This window comes from Symphalangus syndactylus, chromosome 19, assembly GCF_028878055.3.
Source record: "Symphalangus syndactylus isolate Jambi chromosome 19, NHGRI_mSymSyn1-v2.1_pri, whole genome shotgun sequence".
Classification (NCBI taxonomy): Eukaryota; Metazoa; Chordata; class Mammalia; order Primates; family Hylobatidae; genus Symphalangus; species Symphalangus syndactylus.
Genome location: NC_072434.2, coordinates 71,832,361 through 71,851,583, shown reverse-complemented (window position 1 = coordinate 71,851,583; position 19,223 = coordinate 71,832,361). Strand labels below are relative to the sequence as shown.

The window sequence follows — 19,223 nt, the reverse complement described above, 5'->3', positions numbered from 1 at the left end:
GCAGCCGCAGCCTCGCCGCCGAGGCGATCCCCACCCCTCCCCTCGGGCTGGCGCAGCCACTCGCGCCCCGAGCCCGCACCCCCTTGGGGGCCTCCGCTGGGCGCGCCGGCTGGACCCCGCCCGGCTTGGCCGCCGGCTGGAGCTGAGGCTCGGGCAGGGCGGGGGCGGGGAGTGGAGGGCGTGTGCGCGCGCGTGTGCCGGGGCCGGGGGGCCAGGCCGCCATATTGGATCCGGACTCGTCCGCGAGCCTCCGCCTGTGTGCGGCGGGACTAGAGGAGCCTCGCGGAGCCCAGGGCGCGAGCGCGAGAGGAGAGGGAAGGCGGGGGAGGGCTGGAAGGGAGAGGAAGGGAGTGGTTGGGAGCCGGGCTGCCGCAGCCTCTGGTCTCCTCAGCCGCCGAAGCGACCCCTCCTCCTGCGCCTCGGCCGCCTCCCTCCTCGCTGAGGAAAGATGCCCTTAGCCCAGGGGTGTGAAGAAGGGGGAGAAGTAGCTGCCAGAGCCGCCCGCGCCGCCGCCGCCGCAGCTGCTGCCGCTTGTGTCCTTTGAATTCAGAGAAGCACCCCCCCCACCTGGGGCGTCGGGAGCCTCCGGCGCGGCGGCCGCGGTGCGGGTGTGGGGGAGACCGGGCTCTCTGCCCGGCGCGGCGCGGCTCGGCCCACGAGCGACCACCGACATGGAGTGGGCTCGGGCGGCCAAGTAGCCGCTGCTCCGGAGCCCGGTGCCAGTGCCGCCTGCAGCCCGCCTTCCACCCCTGGCTGCGCCGCCGGTCAGGCCCTAGGGAGAAGCCGGGAGGAAAATGAAGAGTTTTCACCGGAATCCGTTGAAAATAGGACTGACTGCAAAGCCTTAAAAAAGAAGGACCTCGGGAGGAGAAACGAAAAGCCGCCTCCGGGCAAGACTTGGCGTGCTCCGAGCCGAGGGGCTGCTTCAGGGACCTCGCCCCCTCCCTTTCCCGCTGGAGAAATTGCCGCTGATGCATTATCCAAGTGGTGGTTGGGAGGATTTGCAGCAACATTTTTGGTTTTCCCTCCCCCTTCTATGCATTCTGTTTTTTTCCTCTCTTTTCTGTTTTTCTTCTTCCCGGGAAGTGAATTGCTGATGCAAATCGGACTTTATTCATTAATGATGCAACCGGATTCGTTTCAGGATTACGTTGCACGAGTTGAATTTTGAATGAAGGAGAAGAGTTTGTTTTTTTTTTTAAAGAAGTGTTGACTCTAGTTCATTGTACTTCTAATTATTTTATTTAAATATACGACTTAATTGTATTCTTTTAAAAATGCATTAAGTATATATTTTATGGTAATTTACCCTCAAAATATATGTATATGCGTGAAATTGAAGACGCTTCAGTTAAGTGAGGTTACTGGTGTGTTGGATGTTTAATTCAGCACCAGCATTGCATGACAGTTGTTTGAATAACAAGTGGTTTATTTTTAAAACCATACCTTTTAAAATTTAGAATCAGATAATAGTAAAAGTCATCATAATAATTTAAAGGAAAACCAGCAGAAATCTAAGCAAACATGTCTGGAGAAGTGCGTTTGAGGCAGTTGGAGCAGTTTATTTTGGACGGGCCCGCTCAGACCAATGGGCAGTGCTTCAGTGTGGAGACGTTACTGGATATACTCATCTGCCTTTATGATGAATGCAATAATTCTCCATTGAGAAGAGAGAAGAACATTCTCGAATACCTAGAATGGGGTAAGTTTGTGATTTTTAAAGAAACTCTTAATCTTTAGCTGGTCATTATGATTTGATTGGTATAGAGAGTTTTGAGTAAACTCTACTCCGTTGAAAGAAAAAATACAATAAAAAAATAGACACTAGTTATTCAAGATTTTCCGCCAGTTTTTGGTAAATATTTTCCCAGGAGTAAAATTGTGCCGCTCAATTGTTGCCTTGATTTAAGGCCTAGCTAATGTGAAACTTGGCGATGAAGAACTTATGTTTTTAGGTCAACAGTAAGAGATTTTAAATCAACTCTGTGATGGGCAAAAGTGGATTATTGGTTACAGTTGCCTAATACATGGCACTATAATAGTCCTTTATTTGAAAGGTATTTATTGGTGGAAACATTCAGACTATGGAAATTATTCTCAAAATGGGAGGAGATATTAAAATATCTGTGTTTGCCTTAGGTCAACAGGAAGCTGAAGGTGGTGATCAGTGGGTTTTATTTCATCTCTACATAAGGAAACTGCTAAACATGGACTTTCCAAAAATTATGTTTGTAAGATTAAATGACATAGTTTAAAAATTTTGTGATAGTAGTTGATGGACAATGTTTGGGGGCAGCTTCCACTTGAGAGTTAGATTTTACTCTAAATTTAATTTAAATCTAAACTGGTTAGATTTTTGGCTTCATTCTTCTAGATATAGATGTGATTTAGAAGACCTGCTGTAGTGGAATAGATGAATGATGTGAGCAAACGCTCCATGACCTTCAAGCTTGAAGGCTTGGCTCAAGTTCTTCAGCGTCTGCTCTTATATACTGGGCACACTCTAATGTCCAGAAGTTCACTGTTGCAATAAGCACCCATCGTCACCCAGATCTGTCTATAGTAGTGGTACGTTGGCTTTTGAAGGATTTTGGCCAAATACTATTTTGTACCTTTGGAATACTAATCATTTTAGTTTGTTCTTATGCTAAGTTCTTATGCTAAAATACCTTTGTTCCCAGGTAAAACTTTATTTTCCTGAAGTAAAAGTCAAGTGCTGATTGTGTCTCTCTTTTTTTTTTTTTTATGGATTTGAAATTGATTCATAGTTAGTTTCTCAGGTAAACCACTGATGCAAGAATGCCTACACGTAATAACTTTAATTATTCAATTTGCCGGTATAAGAAGGTTTCTAGCAACGTGATGTCATAAGGTTTAAAAAAATATGTAAATGTGAGTAGAATAGCTTTTCAAAACAGACTGCCAGACTCATCCTGGAAATGTAAGACATCTAAACCATCTTTCAAGTAACTTCTCACTTAAGAGTGAGACAAGTTTGACTTTGGTACTGGTTTTGTGAGTATACGTCTTTTATTTGTTGAATAAAATATTTTGTAAAGCATATGTAGTTTTACATCCCTATGTTTCACAATTTGAGAAATTCTGTAGTGTTCTTTATTTATTTTTTTAAGACTTAAAGGGTTTTGGTACTTTTAGAGTTGGAACTTGAGTTCTTAAGTTATGGTTCCTTAATGACACTCTAGTCTGTGATTTTTGTCGTTTAATATTCTTTCCTATCTGCGAAGCTGTGGGAGGAACTCTATATGTACCAGTAGTAAATATAATTTTAAATGCTTTATGATAAAGAGAAAACTGTATCCTCCATTGCCTTCTGATTATTAGAGTTTAGGTAAGTAGTTTTATGCTATGAGATACTTCGCTGGATTATCAGAATAATTTATATGGATTTTCCATTAAATATGTTTTCTTGGATGTTGTTTCTTTTATATGTATAAAAACACCTCATTTATGTATATTTCTGTATAAGCCAAATATCAAATAAGTATTTGGCTGAATATTATTTTTATTAGTATAGAAGTTTGGATAAAGAGTAAAAAGAAAGTTAAGAATGGAAAAGGCTGTCAGGAGTTGTGTAGTGAGTAGTAGTATTTGCTGTCTTTAAGTTATTTGAGAATTTAGGTTAAGAATGCTAGTCTATTTAAGAATTGAAATAGATCAGATGTTCTTCATATGAATTGATAACTACATTTTGGGGAAATGTCCTATTTTATTTTAATTACCTAACAATATGTGAAAATCAGTTAAGACTATTTCCAAATTGTGAATTGACCTCAGTTCAATGTTTTAAACATTATTTTTTGGGACTCTGGTGGAAATTTACAGGGATTGTTGTTGGGGTTAAATTTGGTAATTTAGATTTGCCTTAAATGGTGTAATTTTAAGTTTGATTTTTAATAATTGAAAAAATATTGTCATTTAAATCTTTAAAAGACTATTTGCAACAGGAACACAGTATTAATAATACAAGTTGTTACATATTTGTGTTTGTTATTTATATTAATGAGTGTCAGCTAGATGCTACTTATTTTTATGCTGATGATAGATTACTCTTACAGTAGAGTCAGCCAAGATTCTTACCAGCTGTATTCAGCTTCATTTCTATCAATTTCATTTTATTCCTAGTTTTAGTCCATTTTATTTTTATATTGGTACAGTTAATGTTTTGTTCATAGCAGTATCATGACAATAAGAAAACTGACAATTCAAAGTCAGATATGTTGTTTTTCTTTGACAGCATTTCTTGCTTTTGGTGCTGATGGCTTGAGGGAGGAAATAAGTGGAAAGAGAAAGAGAGGATTAAGCCAATGAGCACTAGAGCAAGGGAATAAAAGTGCCTTAAGACCATAGATCACATTTAAATTTAATAAGATGTATTATTTTTCATTTATAGTAAATAATATTTTCAAGACTTTTTTGTCTGTTTAGTTTTCTAAGTTGTTGAAATGATTATGGTTTGTATGTTTGTGTGTACAGTAATAGTCTGGATGTCAGACTCTAGAATAAATTACAGTGGAGTTGTAGAAGTAAAAATAACTTCCACATTGTAAACTAATTTGCTAGTAATGACTGAATTAGTATATCATTCGTTAAATCGGCCACACCCTACTTTGAAATGGGAAATTGGAATTTTAGAGAATTATTTACCAATTTACTTAATAAATGTAAGATAATATTACTTAATACAAAATAAATATGCAAGGCTGTCTGTGGATAACTGTATTTTGATGCTTTTTGAATTTTGGACTTTGTAACACATAGAAATTATCACTAAATAACGGTAATTTTATAGCTTATTCAGAATTTGTATATACATAGAGAATAGTCTGTTTAATAAATTTGTACCTAGAGCATATCAGCAGGTACTATGCTTTAAGCTTTTCTTTTTATTAGAATAGTTTTAAAGCTGTTCACTTTTTTTTTTACACGAGGGTTAAGTGAGGTGTTGATGGATCTGTATCTTTTCTAGGATACTTTTGTTCTTCACATATGCTGTTCCTCATTGTTAGCTTTTCCTGAGTAGAATTTATTAATCAGTCCGAATTATCAAAATGTTCATTTAATACAGATGATTACATTTATTTTATTTAAGTTCTCAACTAGAATAATCAGCAATATCGGTTGGGTACTTGTTTCCTTTATACTAGCCACCTAATATTCTATTCTAGGAATGATAATGAGTAAGTACAATTATTTTATCCAGTACAATGCTGGCACATGGTAGAAGTGTGTTCAATAAATGTAATGGCTATTATTATAACATTTCTATTTGTCTCTCTCTTTTTAAGAGAAATTACACTTAGAGGTTGCCAGATGATACTGGTTACTGGCATTCATGATGGAATAGCATAAGAGTGATGTTGTTGGTAAAATTACATCTAGGAAAAATTCCCTATAGAGTGAACTTAGATATAATGAACTAGTGCTGTCAACCCCTAAACTCTTTGAAATACTTGATGTTCATTGGTAATTTTTTTGTTTTTAGGAACATCACCCCTTTTATTTTATGTATTGATTTATTTTAGAGACAGGATTGTATTATAATTTTTTTGTTTTTAGGAACATTACTCTATTTTATGTGTTGCTTTATTTTAGAGACAGGGTTGTATTAGTCTGTTCTCACATTGCTATAAAGAACTACCTAAGACTGAGTAATTTATAGAGAAAAGAGGTTTGATTGGCTCACAGTTCCGCAGGCTACAGGAGGCATGCATGGGAGGCCTCAGGAAACTTGCAATCATGGTAAAAGGCAAAGGGGAAGCCGACCCCGTCCTGCGTGGCTGGAGTGGGAGGAAAAGAGGGAAGGGGGAGATGCTATATACGCTTTTAAACAACCAGATCTTGTGAGAACTCACTCACTATCACAGGAACACAAAGGGGAATTCTGCCCTCATGATCCAGTCACCTCCCACCAGGTCCCTCCTCTAACACTGGCATTAGAGTTTTGTATGAGATTTGAGTGACGGCACAAATCCAAACCATGTCAAGGGTCTTACTATGTTTCCTAGGCTGGTCTTGAACTCCTGGGCTCAAGAGATCCTCCCACCTCAGCCTCCTAAAGAGCTGGGATTATAGGCATGCACCACCACACCCAGCTTTTTTAAAAAAAGAATGTATTGCTTTATGAGTGAAAACAGGATGTCAGGATTAACACTTTAGGAATTTTAGAACTATATTTATTTTATATGGAAATGTAAGGCATACCTTAGTATAGCAGTATATAAAAACAAATAGTGCAGTATGCTGGAAATTTTATGAAATGTCCCATAATTCCTAGGACTTGAATACTATTACACAGTAAGCTCAGGCTATTTTAGGATAAAATAATTTAGCTCAAATACATATTTTATTGTACCAGTCTTCTATGGCAGTCAAAAATTTGTTCCCTGACCTTTTTCTCATTTCGTACATTTATTGACAGTATGTTATGTATGTAGCTCATTGTTTTTCTCCTGCTGGTTGTGATAGGTTTTAAAATCAATTACTAAGTCTAACCAGCATTTAAAAAATCAAAGACTAGAATAGAAAATATAAAGTACATCAAATGTAGAAGGAATAAGTATTGTTGTGCAAAACATTGTGTTTTTCTGTGTTTCTTATTCCCATATTTCTTACTATAGGTTGAGATAAAAAGTTTGAAATACTTTAGTGTAGGTGCAGCTATGCTATGTTGACAAACAGTGAAAATATTATAGACAGTTCATTTTTTCAAAAAGGACACACGATAGATTTGGGACTTACTCAAGAACCTAGTGAAGGGAAAGAGTGTAGGTATGGGCAAGATACAGACTTGGAAATAGATGGGAAGAGGAGACATGGGGGAGGGAGAACATGAGAATGAGTAGGGAGAGGGAGATAGAGAATGAGAATGAATACTGTGTTCCTGAGTTGCTACTTCAGTCTGACTTGTTGAATGATAGGGTTTTTTTTTTTTTTATGATTGGGTATTTTTAATTTAAAAGAACTTAATGGGCAGAGGAGTTAATTTCACTCTTTTGTATTTCCTTCAATGGTTTATTGTCTCTTCCTTTGTCATTTTTCTTTTCTGACTTTGGGCTAATGGATGTTGACTTTGGTTAATTGTCAGAGGTATATACGTTTTTGAGTTTGAGTGATAACCATGTGACCTATAAACAAAGGTAGTAGTTTCTTGGTTTTAGCTTCCCATCACTTCAGATGAACTCTGGGGTAGATGTAGGTGAGGATTTGCTAGTTCTATCCGATTTTTTCCTCATCCTTTGTTGCTCAGGAAACTGCCAGTTTTAGGTATCGAGGACCAAGAATTGCTTAGCTTCTTTTGCCCTATCTTGATGAGTCAAGAAGTCTTTGCATAATAATTATTATGAGAGACCATCATGGCTCACTACAGCCTCAACCTCCTGGGCTCAGGTGATCCTCCTGTCTCAGCTTCCCAAGTAGCTGGAGCTACAGGCATGTGCCACCATGCCCAGCTAATTAAAAATTTTTTGTGTGTGTGGAAGTGGGGGTCTCATTATGTTGTCCTGGCTGGTCTCAAACTCCTGGCTTCAAGCGATCCACCTGCCTTGGGCTTCCAAAGTGTTGGAATTGCAAGTGTGATCTGCACCTGGTGTGATTTGTGTTTTTGAATTACCCACACTGTAAGTATAGATCATCCCAGACACAAGTTTTTTGTTGTATATAAAAACTCCTTTCCAAATCTAGGGGACTTCCTTTTCGTCCCTGTTAATGGTGAGTAGAGCTCCAGGATTATTCTTTCTAGCTAGCTTCTACACACTTCCTTCCTATGACTGCCTTCTCTTTTTCTAGTCAGTAGGTAGGGAATGGCTAACCTTCTATTGGCTAGTGTTTCTTTATCTGTCACTGTATGAGAGCAGCACTTTAGCTTTCATGTTAACGGGGCACAAAGACCTGGCTCCCCCTTTCCAATCCCATTGTTTGCCATTATTCTTCCTGATGGAACTGTTTGCTTCTCTTTTGGGATTAGGGCCTCTTCACTGTAACCTCCCTCCCTAGTTTCAAAATGTGTTGTGGAAATCCATGGGATATTTAATAGATACTTGAGCAAGGGGAAAGGTTTATATGAATAAATCAGTTTAGGAAACGATTTTAGACAACATTTAATGTTAAAAATACGGCAGATTATCCTAGAATTTATGAAGTTTATCTGACTATGGAATAAGCTTTTTTTCAGAGTGTCTGGAGGGTGGGTGGCAACCAGTGTTTCATAGAATGTGCTTTGGGAAATGTTCTTCCAGTATAAGGTCATGGTTTTCCTTGTAACTTCCTAAGTAGCAGGGTTAGAAAGAAATATTGAGAGAAATTTGGGATATTGTGTGGATTGGAGAGAGAATCCAAATCTGAATAAGTTTTATTTTACTCAGTGGCTGTGAACTTCATTTTCTGTGTGAAAGTCATGTGCACTGAAAGATAAATTTAATCGTGGTGAAATAACATGAGTGATGCTGTTGGTAAAATTACATCTAAGAAAAGCACCCTAAAAAGTAGAGTGAAATTTGACATCATAATGAACCAGTGCTGTCAACCCCTAAAGTCCTTGAAATTACTGAGAGATCTCTTAATTATGCTCTAATTAAACTTGCTTTTCTTTATGTGTAGGCATTCACATTAAAAACAGAAATTCTCACTTTATTTTTTACAGCTCTCATTACTGTAAATGTTGCAAAACTATTTTCTATCTGAAAAGATTACATTCATTACTTTGTGATTTTTAAGAGGAAAATATCATGGACTCATATAGTTTTAAAACCCTGTTACAGTGTTAAGTATTGTTTTTTGCAGTGTAACAGATTTTTGCTAGGCCATTGGTTTCAGACTTTTGGACTAGTGTGGGAACTTTACTGCTATTTATTACATCCATGAAGCGCTGTGTTTCTAGTGCCAGCACCTATTTATATATACTGTTAAGGAAACTAGAAAATATATACTTTTATTAAGGAGAAAACATATATAATTGGTGCTATTTTGGCATTGTGTGAACGGTTAAAACTGTGGTTGCCATTAACTTTTGTTCTGAGTTTTTGGGAGGCCAGATAATAATCATAGAGGACAATCTAATTTTATTGTTTAAAGACAGACAGCATATAGGGGAATAAAATTAGTTTTCTCTCTCTCTTTTTTTTTTTTTTTTTTGGTAGAGATAGGGTCTCACTATGTTGCCCAGGCTGGTCTTGAACTCCTAGCCTCAAACAATTCTCTGACCTTGGCCTCCCCAAAGTGCTGGGATTACAGATGTGAGCAGCTGCACCTGGCCTTTTTTCTTTTTTCTGATTTAGATTTATTTTTCTCTTTAACTCATCCTCACCAGTGCCATTCTTCCCACCCCTGTTCTAATTATACTGGAAAGTAATACTTATATGGATGAAAACAATATTTTGAAAAGATTGTGAATTATTTCAGTCATGTGCAATCATTTGTTAACTTTCAGTTTTATTTCAGGTTGCTTAAACATCACTGTAGGCTTAATCAAAGAAAGAAACACCTTCTGTTTAGTTTGGTCTATTCATAGTGATAACACTTAATCCAGTTTCCTTAGAGTTTCCGTGGTGAATATCTACAAGTAGAACACCTAACCTGAAATGTTTCTGTTCTAAACCACTGGAAAAGAGCAAGGGGTTTTGGATTAAGACTGACTGCTTTGATTATTAGCTGGGTGATTTAGTTATTTAACCTCCCTATGTCTCTTTGTGAAAAATGGACATAAGACTAATAGTTTACTTTTCTAAAAAGTTAAAAGTTGGTTTGGGATTCTTCGTTTTCTGGTGATTTATAGTTGTATTTTGTCAGCTTGTTTCCCATTCTGTTTGTTTTTGTTTTTGTTTTTGTTTTTGTTTTTGAGATGGAGTCTCACTCTGTTGCCCAGGCTGGAGTGCAGTGGCGTGATCTCAGCTCACTGCAACCTCCACCTCCCGGGGTCAAGCAATTCTCCTGCCTCAGCCTCCCAAGTAGCTGAGACTACAGGTGCACACTGCCATGCCCGGCTAATTTTTTTTTTTGTATTTTAGTAGAGACAAGGTTTCACCGTGTTGCCCAGGCTCATCTCGAACTCCTGAACTCAGGCAATCCACCAGGCTCGGTCTCCCAAAGTGCTGGGATTTTAGGCATGAGCCACTGTGCCCGGCCTCCTATTCTGCTTTTTAAAATTTCTATTCTACTTAGCCTTATGATAAAGGAATAATTAAAATGCCATTTATTGGTAAATAATAGCTGAAATGCATAGCTATATTAATATAAGGATGTAAATAACTATTTTACTATTAACATACATTCGTATCTTACTGATAGCATTTTATTATATTGGGATTGAAGATGCCAATATTTTTGTGTGACTATGCAAAAAAATCTTATAAGCTTTTTGCATTGGAACATTTTGTTGTTATATAATTATTCTTCAGTAAATATCAAGTTAATGCTCATTTGTCCACCACCACCAACAAATATGAGATGACTAATTACATTTTATTTTTATGTTTATATATCTCCAATCTGCACATCAATGGTAGAGTTCTGGACCTCAACGCAGAGGGTTAAAATCGTCATGAAAAATTATTGATGTGTTGTTCATTTAGGACTTTTTATGTATTAAAGATTATGCAGCACCCATAAATGTATTTGTGACCTGACAGTACCACAAATGTGTGGTATGTAGAAACTTAATGTATGCTAGTGTTTCCTAAATTATATTTCAAGAGATATAAATGAATATTCTGAAAATTAAGAGTTCAGTGGATACGTAAGATTGGAAAATAGTGCTTTTTGTATGCCTCTTTGGATACTACAAAGCACATTATCATAGAAAAAGTTTCAAAAAGTTTGGTGTGGAAACCGTTTAAACTTTGTTTTACCTAGAATTTGACTGAGTAATTTAACATTGGAACTCCTTATGAAGAACAGCTGACAGAGTTTGGGAAATGCTGGTATATACTTAACCATAGGTAGTGTGAGAGCCTTTAAACTGGTTGTGTGACAGAAAGTGATTAATAAATTCTTCTACCACATAAATTGTCACAATTTATATCAATTTCCAAATGAAGGCAGAGGTTTGAAGGTTTGCCTTTATCCTTTCCATATTTCTTAGCATATCTGTTTATGTCATCTAAGCAATATTAAGTTGGTGTGGAGTTTTGCATTGGGTTTATATATCTTTACAAAGAAAGGACAGTGAGACTTGATACATGCCTTCGAGGAGTTTATATGTGCAATTCTTGGTTTGCAAAGATGCGCCTGCTAACCTAGTGATTTTGTTTTTTTCCAGTAAAGCTTTATTATGTTCTAATCCAGTTACCTCTGTAACCATTGGTACAGAATTTGGGATCGATACTGTCATGGCTGTGAAATAGAACAATGCTAATTAGATTTTATGAAAGTTTTGTAAAAGCAGTATAGTTGTCTTGCTACAGCAAGAATCCCATCTTTAAGTATCATTGTTTACTTGGAGTGGCTAATGCAGTGCCCCAAGTTGACTCAGATACTGTTAAAAGCACTCAAGCATCTACTTAGAAGTGGTATGCCCTGAGATTTAAAAAATACTTGTTTGAAAAGATTAGGAAAAGCCCCCGCTATGAAACAGTGACTGAAGCCCCTTTTTGAGATTGTATTGCTAGCTACCTATGATCTTGCCCTGAGCTAAAATCATAACTAAGAAACATTTAACAACAGACTAAGTTCAGGTATGTAGTGAAGCTGACATATGATATCATAAAGCTTTTCCATACTCTGTACTTATAGAGATTCTCCTAGAGTTTGTGGTTAAAACTACAATAATATTTTCAGGTCTAGTGTAGTATCTGTTTCTGCCTTTTTGCTGCATGCGTTCATAATGTGTTACCCATTTCTGACTAACACATGCTAAGTTGACAGTTTCCTCTAAGAGTCCTTTGCTGTGTTATGTTGCTTGAGGCTATGATTAAGTGTGATCATCATATTTGTCTCTTTTGCCTATGTGCCTCTGGTAATCCCAGTTAAGTGTAGTAACTCATGAGTTCTGGTTTTATTCAACCTCTGTGTGCATCTAGCTCAGTTGACTTCTCTGTATTAAACATGTACAAATGGATTACATTCCTGGATCTTACTGACCTTATTAATCATGTTTGTTTTTCCATTAAATGCTAAGCAATAACAACTTCCTTATTACATGTACCTCTAACCTGAAAATATTTGTGAATTCTACACATCCAGGACCTTTGTAGAAGAAAGTAAAAAAAAAAAAAATTATAACACGATCCTTTGATCATGTCAACATCCTGCTTAATATACTTCAATGACTACTGAAAGCTTCTTTCAGAATAACATTTGAACTGCTCTTTAGCATGCCATACAGAATTTTTAATATGATCCTGTTTACTTCTCTTTTTCTTCACTTTATTTATTTATTTAGTTTTTTGAGATGGAGTCTCGCTCTGTCACCCAGGCTGGAGTGCAGTGGCACGATCTTGGCTCACTGCAACCTCCGCCTTCTGGGTTCAAGCGATTCTCCCGCCCCAGCCTCCCGAGTAGCTGGGATTATAGGCACCCACCACCATGCCTGGCCAATTTTTGTATTTTTAGTAGAGATGGGGTTTCACTATGTTGGCCAGGCTGGTCTCAAACTCCTGACCTCAGGTTATCCACCCAGCTTGGCCTCCCAAAGTGCTGGGATTACAGGCGTGAGCCACCGTTCCCGGCAGATGCTATGATATTTTAATGGCTGAAAAAATGGTGTCAAATTTGATGATGGTGATGAAGAAAATAATTTTCATAATCCTTAAAGTATATGAACTTGGTTGAAAGAGAATAAAGTCAGCTTAATAAGAATAACATCTAAAGGTATGAGAGGACCTAGTAATCCTTGAAAGACCAACCGTAAGAGACTTCTCTGACAGCAAGAAAAATAAAAGAGTAAACAACAAGAAATGAAAAGGAGGTTTCTTGAGACAACAAACCACAATGCAGACATTACACAAATGTGAGTTACTTTTATCCTATCCATTTTGGGATTAATGTAAAGAATAAGAGTAATCTATAAAGAGTAATGGATTTAAGGTTAAAAAATGTTTGCCTCAGCTTCCCAAAGTGCTGGGATTACGGCGTAAGCCACCGTGCCTGGCTTTTTCTTCACTTAAAAAAATTTTGAAATAATCTCAAGTTTACAGAAACATTGCAAGTATAGTACAATTTTTTTCCTCTGGAACCATTTGAGAGTAAGTAGCCTACCTAATGCTCTGTCATCCCTGTATATTTTCTGCATTCTTCTACTTAACCACAATACAACTATTAAAATGAAGAAATTAACATTGATGTATATTGTCATCTAATCTTTAGGGCTGAATTGTTGAGGAAGGAGAAGGGAATGGCCACTTATTATGTATGTATGTGTGTATGTGCAATTTTATATTTATTTTCCACTGTCATCTTAAAAATTATTTAAAGTTCTTTAAGAAATTTACCTATAGTAAAATTCACTTATTTTGGTGTGTATCCTGTGAGTTTTAACAAATATAAAGTCATGTAACCACTACCATAGTCAAGGTACAGAGCAGTTCCATCATCCCTAAAATTCTCTTGTGCTGTTCTTTTGTCCCACACTCATCTTTTAATGAATGCTATAAATGAATTTGACTCTTTTACTAATTAAACCATGACTTTGATTATTCATGACTTTTCACATATTGGTTAAATTGTTTGGAAACTCCTCTTTCACTGCACCCCATAGGAGACATTTGGTAATGTAGGTTGAATGAATTATGTCATTATACTTGTTATATGCAAGGCTAGAAGCAATAGCTCTAATTGAAACATTGTATGAAACTCATATTTTTAATGCCAGGGACTTGTTTCTTCTTTGATTTACCCTATTTTATTTCAAAGTAAATTTTTCCTTTTTAAAATTATTTAATAATTAGACATAGTGATAATAGGCCAGGTGTGGTGGCTCACGCCTGTAATCCCAGCACTTTGGGAGGCCGAGGCGGGTGGATCACGAGGTCAGGAGATCGAGACCATCCTGACTAACACGGTGAAACCCCCGTCTCTACTAAAAATACAAAAAATTAGCCGGGCGAGGTGGCAGGTGCCTGTAGTCCCAGCTACGCGGGAGGCTGAGGCAGGAGAATGGCATGAACCCCGGGGGGCGGAGCCTGCAGTGAGCCGAGATCGCACCACTGCACTCCAGCCTGGGAGACAGGTGAGACTGTCTCAAAGAAAAAAAAAAAGAAAAGAAGAAAAAAAAAGAAATAGTGATAATAAAAATTCAAAAGTGATTTTTCTGTTTTTCTTTTTTTTGAGACAGAATCTTGCTTTGTTGTCCAGGCTGGAGTCCAGTGGTGTGATCTTGGCTCACTGCAACCTGTACCTCCTGAGTTTAAGCAATTCTTCTGCCTCAGCCTCCTTGAGTAGCTGGGACTGCAGACATGTGCCACTATGCCTGGCTAATTTTTGTATTTTTTGTAGAGAGGGGGTATCGCTGTGTTGACCAGGCTGGCCTGGAACTCCTGGCCTCAAGTGATCCATCCACCTCAGCTTCCCAAAGTGCCAGGATTACCGGCGTGATTACAGACGCCACCCTATGTGGTCAAAAGTGATTTTTATATGAGTAGTCATTTATTATCCCCTAGCAGTTGGCAATTTGTAAACAAGTACTTCATGGTAGTGAGGTAAGGAGAAGAGGGTGCTGCTATTTAAAAGAATGAGGTAAAATGCAGATAATCTCAAATTTTTCAAGGTAAAAGTTCTTAACTCTACATTTAACTTTATTTGCACAATGTCCATCATAAACTTTAGAGTCTGGTGATGATGGATTGGGCATACAAATATAACTTCATTTCCTTCTGCAATTCACTAACACTATAATAAAGTAATTTTTTTAAAGAGTCATAAACCTTTAAGGATGATAAGAGTGGTAGAAGAGACTATAGAAATGAAATTTTGGAAGCTGAAAAGCAGGTAGATGAGTGGTAGTGACTTAGGAGATCTGAGAAAGTCAAATTCCAAATTAGCAGTGGTGAAAGCTGAGGACCTGTTCAGTTTACTTGGCAGAATCTTCAAAAGTTTTAGAAATTGCTATCTTTAGGAACCTCTGGAAGTTGAGGTATGGGTAGGGCTAAAGTACAGAGGATTGATTGAGGCTGGTTTAGAAGCAGTAGAAACTCTAGAGCAATTCCCCTGTTGAGTGCCATTGGGTTACTTTATCCCTCTCCTCAAACAAATGTTGTTCTTAGTAAAACAGAGGTTTTCTGGATTGGGCAACATAGGCATAGTTTATGGTGGACATTTCATATTGAAAATAAGGAGATTAAGTAAATTTGTATTCACTTCTGCTCCCAGAAGGCTGGCAACTAGGCCTTTAGCACAAAGACAGGAGATTAGAAGAGTCTTGTCTGGAGAATCTGACTCTCCCCAAGAAGAAAGAACTTAGAGATGCAGATATTAGAGGCTTCTCAGTAAAGGGCTCAGGCAGTGACACTACAGTGAGATTTGTTATCAGTGGGTTTCACCCAAGGGTTTGGAGCTTCACATCATGTTATAGTTCTCATAATTAAATATGAATGGAAAACTGAGAATTGCCAGACATCTGAGGATCCTCAAAGCCTCTATAGGGTACAATCCCAAACAAAAAAAGCAACCCATATGAAACATACTTTTCAGGGAAAGCATAACTTCGGAAAAAAACAAACCCCCCCCCAAAAAAAAAACCATATCACATAAAACTATCAGTATTTTCCAGAGATGAGAGAAAATACTGCAATCATGAAGTCAGGATACCATAACAAGGAACAAAAGAGAATGAAAAAAGTTTTTTGAAATTAATATGATAGCTAAAATGGAAACCTCAGTACAAGATTGGAAAGTAGAAAAGTGGAGCAAAAAGCCACAGAGAGATAGAAAAGAGGAGATAGAGGAGAAAATTAAAGGACCAATTTAGGAGGCCTGAATAATAATCTGATGAATGATAGGAATTCTAAAAGAGCACTTTGATAGAACAGAGGGGAAAAAATCATCAAATAATTCAATAAAATGTTGTAGAACCAAAGGACGTGAGTTCCCAGATAGAAGGGCCTACCAAATACGCAGGTCAGTGGATGAAAATAGATTCGCATGAAGGTTCAGAACCAGTACATTTTGGAATTCCTAAAACTCTGGGGACAAACAAGAGACCCCAAAAGATTCCAAAGAGTGTGAATACAAAGGATAAGAATCAGAAACGCTTTGGCCTTTTCAGCAGCAACACTAGAAGCTAGAAGACAGTGTTAATATTTTGAAGGAAAACAGTTTCTAAACTGAAATTCTATATCCAGCCAAATTCTTAAGTATGAGGGTGGGATAAGGACGTTTTTAGGCATGAAAGTGTTAAAAATTCTGTAACCTGTGGGCTACAAATGGTTTGCTTAGGATAAGGAGCTTCCCAGGATATGGGACATGTACTAAAACCAGGAAAGTCTTAGGTAAACTGGAATGAGTTGATTGCCTTAGCTGCAACTAGATAAAGGAGTGAATGAAGATGAGGAAGTAACAGGATATAGGAAGCAGGAGATGCAATGCAGGAGAGAGTAGAAAAGATTTCCTAAGACTGTAGTGAAGGAAGAATACAAAATGACAACTTTGTGCCAAGCATAGAGGTGAACCATAACAGATAGGATGCAGTTCAGAAGGTTTCAGGACAGACTTAAGCATCTGATATGGATGAACATCCTGAGAGGAGATTTGGAAATCTGGGGAGAGTTTAAGGTTGCTTAGGAAATGAAGCAAATGAGAAAACAATAAGAAAAATAGAAATTTGTTTAGGAAAGGAAAAGTAATAACGTGGTTATAGTAATGGAAACACTTAATATTTATCTAATTGAAATTATGCTATAACCATATTGGGAGGATGGTATGGAAAGGAAATTTTTTTTTGGTGGAAGTGATAGTAGGTACAGGGCCTAATGTTTTTCCTAAATCTTAAGTGATGATTGAATGTGTATTTATGAATAACTGATAAAAATGAAAATTAAAAAAACATCTGTAGTTTTTACAGAATTAAAAAGTCTGAATCCGTCTGGGCACAGTGGCTCATACCTGTAATCCCAGCATTTTGGGAGGCCGAGGTGGGCAGATCAGAGGTCAAGAGATTGAGACCATCCTAGCCAACATGGTGAAACCCTGTCTATACTAAAAATACACAAATTAGCTGGGCATGGTGGCACATGCCTGTAGTCCCAGCTACCCTGGAGGCTGAGGCAGGAGAATCGCTTCAACCCAGGAGGCAGAGGTTGCAGTAAGCTGAGATCGCATCACCGCACTTTAGCCTGGCGACAGAGTGAGACTTCATCTCAAAAAAAAAAGGTCTAAATCCTTTACTCCTACTTCATTGATCTTATTTTCAAACTTGTGTTTTTCTTTTTGAGGTATTTCTAAGTCCTGTAATCAAGGAGCTCAAAACTGGATAGAGCAAATGGGAAATTTGTGTTAGAATTTATGAGTGTATTCTTTGAGCAGATCAGTCTTTTTCTTCTTTAGTTATTTCTCTGTTCTTATAGATGGCAATTTATAAATAGCCTTTATCTGTTTTAGGAGTTTAGTTGATTCCTGAAAAACCTATGTAGGTTAAATTCATTAATGATACACAGATACTTCTGTGAACACACAGCAAAAGAACGCTAACAGAGCAGTGCAGACAAATCACACAAATGATGTAAATGACGCAAATGATGGATATGATTATTATTTCTTTAAGGAGCTGCCAGGTGCTATGAGGAGGCATCAGAATACATGTCAGCTATACAACTGCAAAGGTAGCTTTGGTTTAGCAGTGCTTACCTGCCCTTCTGAAGTTCAAGTTGATACTTGTAAATGCAAAGAAATGCCGTGTGTGTGTGTGTGTGTGTGTGTGTGTGTGTGTGTAAATTCTTATAGCTTTTGGAGTACAAGAGGTTTTTGGTTACATGGATGAATTGTATAGTGGGGAAGTCCAAGATTTTAGTACACTCGTCACCTGAGTACTGTACATTTTACCCAATGCATAGTTTTTTATCCCTTACCCCCTTTCCTCCTTCTCCCTTCTGAGTCTCCAACTCCATTATACTACTCTGTCTGCCTTTGTGTACCCATAGCTTAGCTCCCACTTATGAGAACATATGGTATTTGGTTTTCCATTCCTGACTTACTTCACTTAGAATAATGGCCTCCAGCTCCATCCAAGTTGCTGCAAAAGACATTATTTTGTTTTTTTATGGCTCAGTAGTATTCCATGGTATGTGTGTGTATGTGTGTGTGTGTGTGTGTATATATATATATATATACAGCCTATATTCTTTATCCATACATTGGTTGATGGGCACTTAGGTTGGTTCCATATCTTTACAATTGTGAATTGTGTTGCAATAAACATATGCATGCAGGTGTGTTTTTGATGTAATGACTTATTTTCCTTTGAGTAGATACCCAGTAGTGGGATTGCTGGATCAAATGGTAGATATACTTTTCGTTCTTTAAAAAATCACCATACAGTTTTCCATAGAGGTTGTACTAACTTACATTCCCACTAGCAGTGTATAAGTGTTCCCTTTTCACCACATCCACAGCAACATTTATTGTTTTTGACTTTTTAATAATGAGAAGTGCCTTATATTAAATGAAATTCCTCTTGTAATGAATTTCAACTTCTCCTAGAGAAAATCCCTTTAAAATCTAAAGAACTGACCAGCTCTTCCCTACATGTCTGTTTTAGGGCAGGGTTAAGAGAAGCTTGTTTCAGGGGATTGCTGAACTGTAGAACTCTGAGAAAACTGGTCAGCTTTCTAACTACTCCTGAGTCAGGTTTTCAGAGGACGAGAGTGACGTCTTTATTTACTTTAACATTATGACTCTTTACATTCAGATGCATATTGAAAAACACATCCCAAAAGAAATTATTATTGAATTATGTAATACTTTGCTTCCTTGTATTAGAAATCATTCTGTTTAGTTTGTTGACTACTTCTGTTGCTCAAGGTCGTTTTTATTTTCCAGACTGTGGGTCATTTATTTTGTTGGTGATTGCATACCTAAAAATTTATCTTGCATTTTATCTAAAGGGAAGAACATCAAAATAGTAGCAAAGCCATAAAAAATTTACATGCTAAATCTGTAATCATTTTAGTTTCTAAATTTAATGCCTTTACTGAGAATCAATAGAATTCAAAGTAGCTACTAATCAGTATATCTAGATAATATTATATATTTACAGCTTAAAACAGGATTAGGATGAAATA

The 19,223-nt window shown here is 37.4% G+C and overlaps 1 protein-coding gene across 19 annotated transcripts in view; it reads left to right on the top strand.

The window, feature by feature from the left end:
• Positions 1-225: 225 nt before the first annotated feature.
• Positions 226-19,223, top strand: part of CDC42BPA (CDC42 binding protein kinase alpha) — a 313,445-nt gene continuing 294,447 nt past the window's right edge. For 7 of the 19 annotated variants that reach the window (XM_055235037.2, XM_055235030.2, XM_055235025.2 and 4 more), the window contains exon 1: positions 228-1,702. In XM_055235037.2, the coding sequence (XP_055091012.1) occupies positions 1,525-1,702 (178 nt within the window). In that variant the 5' untranslated portion in view covers positions 228-1,524. Of the gene's footprint in view, positions 1,703-19,223 lie in introns of all 19 variants that reach the window. The other 12 variants (XR_008649731.2, XM_055235020.2, XM_055235019.2 and 9 more) reach the window with 4 other exon arrangements.